This window comes from Notothenia rossii, assembly GCF_949606895.1.
Source record: "Notothenia rossii genome assembly, chromosome: 10".
In the NCBI taxonomy this organism is placed as follows: Eukaryota; Metazoa; Chordata; class Actinopteri; order Perciformes; family Nototheniidae; genus Notothenia; species Notothenia rossii.
The window spans coordinates 24,995,571-25,001,570 of NC_136908.1; the positions used below are offsets into that span (position 1 = coordinate 24,995,571).

General features: G+C 38.3%; 1 protein-coding gene across 1 annotated transcript; it reads right to left on the minus strand.

The window, feature by feature from the left end:
• Positions 1-1,407: 1,407 nt before the first annotated feature.
• On the minus strand, positions 1,408-5,483 carry LOC307022469 (uncharacterized protein). Its single transcript, XM_079655278.1, has 2 exons — positions 4,974-5,483; positions 1,408-4,057 (listed from the first exon to the last, which is right to left on the minus strand). The coding sequence occupies exon 2, from the start codon at positions 3,246-3,248 to the stop codon at positions 2,034-2,036; it is 1,215 nt and encodes a 404-aa protein (XP_079511404.1). The 5' UTR covers positions 3,249-4,057; positions 4,974-5,483; the 3' UTR covers positions 1,408-2,033.
• Between the last annotated feature and the right edge of the window lie 517 nt (positions 5,484-6,000).

The window sequence follows — 6,000 nt, forward strand, 5'->3', positions numbered from 1 at the left end:
GCTGGAAGATAACTCTCTGCTCCATAGTTTCTCTTGAATATAACCACGTTATACATTTTACACATATATAATCTGTTCAATATTTAATATTAATATTCCATATGCCTTATATTTATGTATATGTATATTATATATATATATATATATTAGGGCCGGGAATTTAACGCGTTAATTAAGATTAATTCATTACACAAAAATTAACGCGTTTTAATCGCACTTATTTTTGCACCGCGGAACGTTTCTCACTGGATGAGTTTCAGGGGTACCGATTATACTGGAGCACCAACTAACATTCATGACTTCAGACAACAACAAACAACAGCGAACAATAGTCAAACATGAACGAAGAAGTTGATGAGACCGCTTTGGTTGGCCCCGTGGATGGGACATTTTGTTTTAAAAAACGGACGGATGGAAGCGGCGATAAGAGCACGGTTGTTTGCAAATTATGCAAAAAGGAATTCGCATATCACCGCAGCACATCAAGCCTCAAGTATCACCTCAATGCAAAACATATAGCAGCTAGCGTGGAAGCTAGCGTGGACGTTAGCCCGACTCGGAGTACAAGGACCCACACCCAATTCGCGTTGATCAAACAGTGGCCTATGCAACAGAGAGATTTTATTTTTCATCAGGATATTGGAAGAATAGGAGGGATTGAGGTCAATCACTGGCACTTTTTTATTTTATTTTAAATGGTACACTTTATGTTGAACTATTTATTATGTTGTTGGTGCAACTGGCACTTTATGTTGAACTGTTTATTGTTTTGGCCAAGGTTATTGAGAGAGTTGGACTGAAATTGATTAGATTTTTTAAATCAACTGTTGGTAAATCAACAAAGTCTGTTATGGCCTCTGAAGCAACAGAGAGATGTTTTCTAATAGTCAGGGTTTCCAATGTTCTGAATGTACTTGAAAGTATTGTGTTTTGCTTAAAAAACAAAGTGTTATAGTTTACAGAAGGTCTACCTACCTATAGGCTACCTGAATCTCTGAAATGTACTATATTCCTAAATATGCTAGTGCTACACTTTATGGCAAAAATTGCACTTTTCTGTTGGTCTTGGTTAAGTACCACCTTGAAAAAAATAACAATGTTTTGTTGCTTAAGCTTATGTATTCAGTCATTATTCAATGGTATACTAAAATCCATGTGAAAAAATTGCTTCTCACTGTTCTCAGGTCAAATATTTATATGTGACTAAAAATGCGATTAATTTCGATTAATTAATTACAAAGCCTGTAATTAATTAGATTAATTTTTTTAATCGAGTCCCGGCCCTAATATATATATATATATATATATATATATATATATATATATATATATATATATATATATAATATCCTGTCAAATCCAACATGTATTTTCGAGGGGTGAGAACCAGAGGGGCGTAAGTGACATTTGACCAACTTTACAGGAGAGCCAAAACAAAAAATGACCATACTTTGTGCTGACTTTGTTTATTAAATTCAATCTTTAATATGAAAACTTCATAAACATGTGGATGACAATATACTTAATGAACAATATTTTGACATTCATTGAAAAAAATATTCTTCTATCTTCTTTTTATTCAGAAGAAAGTCACATGCGCCTTTTTGGAACTAAGATTTGATCTCATATGCAATAGGAAAAAGGGCGTATCTGATAAAAAGATGAAAAAGGCTTTACATTTATGAGTTGAAAAGTAACTAATCAATTGTTATAATAAAAATATCATCAAAATATCCTTATTTCATATTAGTTCATTGAATGTAATTATATTAAAAAAATTATTAATAACCATTTTGCCAAATAACGAATTGAAAAAAGGCTACAGAGTCCATTGTGATAATATAAAATGTCAATATCACATTAGTTCACTGAATAACAATAAATTACATTAAACCCGGCCAAATAACTGTTTGGCAAATCAACAAAGACTTTAGAACATTGGGAATGTCAAACATAACAATATAATTATACGACAACAGCATATTTCATACAGATCATGTAAGTTTCAGATTGATTTGAAACGATAAACTAGCCTACTCTGCCTGAGTGACTTGCAAAGACTGGTAGAAGTCCACATAGGACTGAGGGATACTCCCATTTGTGCACAGTGTGAGTAAGTCTTTCTTTTTCACAGCAGTGATCCCAGGTGGACCTGTGTGCATCTTCTTTGGTCCAATTGCATGAGCACCTCTGGTCTCCTGCTTTCCAACTTGCAGCATTTGAAATGGTTGGTCGGACAGCGAATATTTGAACTGAATCCCTTTCGGATCCTGTTTTGTGTAGCGCAGCCATTTAATTTTCTGCCAATGAACTGTTTGTCCCTCTGTGTCTTTGGTTCTGTTTCGGACCGTGTGTTGTGAAAAGGACTTGAAATCCAGAAAGTCACTGTGCCCAAGCTCAATCACCTTGTATGGCCTGTTTCTCCTTGCCATCCTCACAAGAGTGTAGTACCCCTCCGGACTGTACACAGGCACTTTTTTTCTGGCGGTCTCAATGGCTGCATGGACACTGTCACATTCCATCTGGCTGTGACCAGACTCCATGAATTTATGGTCAATAATGGAGATGGGCAAGGTTTTGACTGCATGGAGACACATGGCACTAAAACCAGCGTTCCTGTTCTGCCCTCCACATGTGTCAGAGTACAGCACCACATGCTCAGTACCTGAAAGAGTTGACAGATACTGGAACATGCATGTGCTGATCTCTGATGAGCCACGCCCCCCTTCACCCTCATGCCACATGTAACATTGTGCTTCTTTGTTGCCCAACTCGTACACTGTAAGGTTGTACGTGCTCAACTTCCTTGAATAAAAAAGACTGCTTACATTGCTCCAGGGAGTGGTCAGCACTTGCTCGAGATCAAATGTGAGAGCTTTATATGAGGACTGTGCTTGTGCTTGTCTCTTATCATTTTCTTTATGTTCCCTGGCCTGCACCTTTCTTGTTTGGTGGGCATTGTATTCTTCTTCATGGTGTACTTTGTCACTGGGATTTAAACGCTTGTACCACTCACAGTACTTGCATGCGTCTTTTTTGGGTTGGTGAAAGCCCAAGTTGAATTCTCCATTGAAGATGGATCTATAGAAACTAAGTTTCTCTGGATTTACTTTCCACTCATTGTGGCATTTCTGTACATAGAGTTTGTACATTTTGGTCACATTCAAATTTTCCTCAAGGTACAGCTTTGTGGTATCTTTCCTAGAGTAGTGTGACTCTAATGTTGGGAATGATTTGATGTGCCCCATGATCAGATTTTTGTTGAGCTCAGGGATTTTGTTGCATGGGGAATGTTTACCCTGAGAACTTGAGGATGAGATTCCCAGTTGGCTTGAGGGATGGCCGCCTGCAGACCTTGCAAACTTCTCAGATACGTCAAGGGTTTTCAAAAAAAAAATCCTTGCAGACTCGAACGGACTTCCCCTGTGTGGTGAGATAGTACTCTATTGTGTTCTGTCGCTTTGATTCTGTGGTGGTCTGCCTCTTTTTTATCTTTTTCACTGTATGACTTATGATAAAGTCTTTCTGACGGGCTGCATCTCCCATTTTCCAAAACTGATCGAAAATTATTTCCCTTTCTGACTCTGGGAAATTGTGGTTGCATTTGTAACGACAGGAAACACAGTCTTTTTCCCTGACTCTTCTTCCTGGGACATGAATATTTTTTGAACTCACATAGCTTTGCCCTGAGTTCCGCAGTCTTTTCCGTGCATTTTTGTTCCAGTTATCAGGATCTCTCTTTCTTTTCCTTCCTCTTTGCTGGATCTCATCTCTTCTTTCATCAACACTCACTGGCTCTAATATCAGGATTACATATTCTTCATTTGTTTCCATGTGCTTTTCTGTAACTGCATTCTCTGGGTTCTGTGCCTGGTCACCTGCATGCTCTGTGTCCTCTGCCTGGGTCCTACATGCTCTGTGTCCTCTGCCTGGGTCCCTACATGCTCTGTGTCCTCTGCCTGGGTCGCTACATGCTCTGTGTCCTCTGCCTGGGTCCCTACATGCTCTGTGTCCTGTCCCTCGTCACCTCCATTGTCCATGGCTGTCTGTCCCTTATCTGCGTTAAAATAAGGTAAATTAACTAAATAAATTGTGAAAAAAATTAACATTGCTTTTATTTTAATTAAAAACATAATTTTTCACATCAAAAGAAACAACAATGTTCTAACAAATCGTATTAAATAATGTGATGACAGAACTGCAAACAGAATAGCTGAAACTTTAACAAAATAAATAACTCAGTTACCTCTAATCATTAACTCATGTTTGTATAATTTGTTAACTCTGTGTGTCGCTGCTTGGATACATAACACCTGACGTTACTCGTGGATGGGGCTACAGAGCTACTAGAAAGACAGTCGAACCCGGTGCATTTCTCCGTCTGGATGTGGTGCACTTTTGCTAAATGTTTAGACAAATTGCTCGTGTTCCCGCCCTTAAATGCTAAACTCTTATTGCACTTTAGGCAACGAGCATTGTCCACATCGAGACGGGTAAAGTTTAACCACACCTTGGAGCGCTTCTCTCCGCCATCTCCTCCGTGTGTGTGAGTTGCTGCATGTAGCAGCTGCGTGTGTGTAAACTGCCCCGCCCCCTCACACACAGACGGGGGAGAGTCTGGATTGGAAAGATCGAAAATACATCATGGACGCATTTTGTAGTCTTATTGCATATTAAACGGAGTTGGCGACACTAAGACTGCGATATAATGTTTATGTAGCAATAACACATATGACATAATGTTTTAAATGTCTCCAGTACCGATAAAACGACCGATAACGTTGGAGCTTAACTGCGCGAAAACACACGTGATGACTGAGTCGATTAGTTGTTGCACCCCTAGCTATAAGATATTTTTAAAATTAATTTTTAAATGTATTTTATTTTTTAAAACATTTTTTATGATGAAACATACCAATAGCTGCTAGCTAGATGCTAGCTAGAAATGCTAGCTTTGACCTTGTTTAGCTTACCTTTGTCACTCAGCATTGACTTTGAATCCTGGATTATGTCATTCTCTTCCTCAAGCTCTTCTGCATCTTGAAATAAACTTAGTAACACTTCTTCAACAGTGAAAAGCTTTCTTCTCGACCTAGCTTGTTTACATGTCTTGTCAGCCATTTTGACTCAAGTGCTATCCAAAGGCTTTACATTTCTCAGAGCCAAAAGGGCGTAAGTGCATTTACGCCCTTTTGGCCCCAATTAGTTCACTGTGTTCTGTGTTAGGTCTTTTGGTTTTTGCTTAATAACTCTGGATTGGTTTATAATGGACATGCGCCCTTTTGGCAGTAGAAAGAGCCCATCGAGAGCTTTCATTTGATATATAAAACTCATTTTGACCAAAATGTCACTCTGGTTCTCACCCCTCGAATATTTTCCTCTTTCTTTATTTTCTTTCTTTTTCTTGCTTATTTCTAATGTATTGTAAAATGCCTTTTCCCTTATTCTGCTGTAACTAAAAATGTTTTCCCAAATTGGGATCAATAAAGTACCATTTTATCTTATTTGCATGTGGAATGTCACTAACAAATGAGAGCATCATATGGCTTGTCATTAAATCCTTTATCTCAGTGGTACCCAGGAAGGTCTATGATGGTGTTACTAGGAGAGCCCAATATAATTTCAGGTGGTACTCTGTGTAAAAAGTTTGAGAACCACTTGCCATCTCACTTGCTCTATGTCACTCATACACTTGAATAAACATGTGCAAACACTTTCAAGGACACTTTACAGGGCATAGGGGCAATATAGGGAACAATTAAAACAGTGGATTTAGTGAAATATCAGCCAGGGTAAGACAAGACAAACAACAGTAAATGGACTACAGAAGGACACAAAAGGACACAGGGTACAGTTTATATTATTCTTGGGCTTTTTTCGACTACAACAACTCAGCGCACCGTGCTGTGAAGTGGTAACGTATTTCAAAGGTTCTGGATTTGTTTACAAATCTAGAAACTAAATACAAAACTAGGACGTTAAGAAGATCTGATGTCAAAA

Excerpts from the sequence above, each read along its gene's own strand:
- LOC307022469 (XM_079655278.1), bottom strand. The coding sequence starts at position 3,248 with ATGGGGCACATCAAATCATTCCCAACATTAGAGTCACACTACTCTAGG.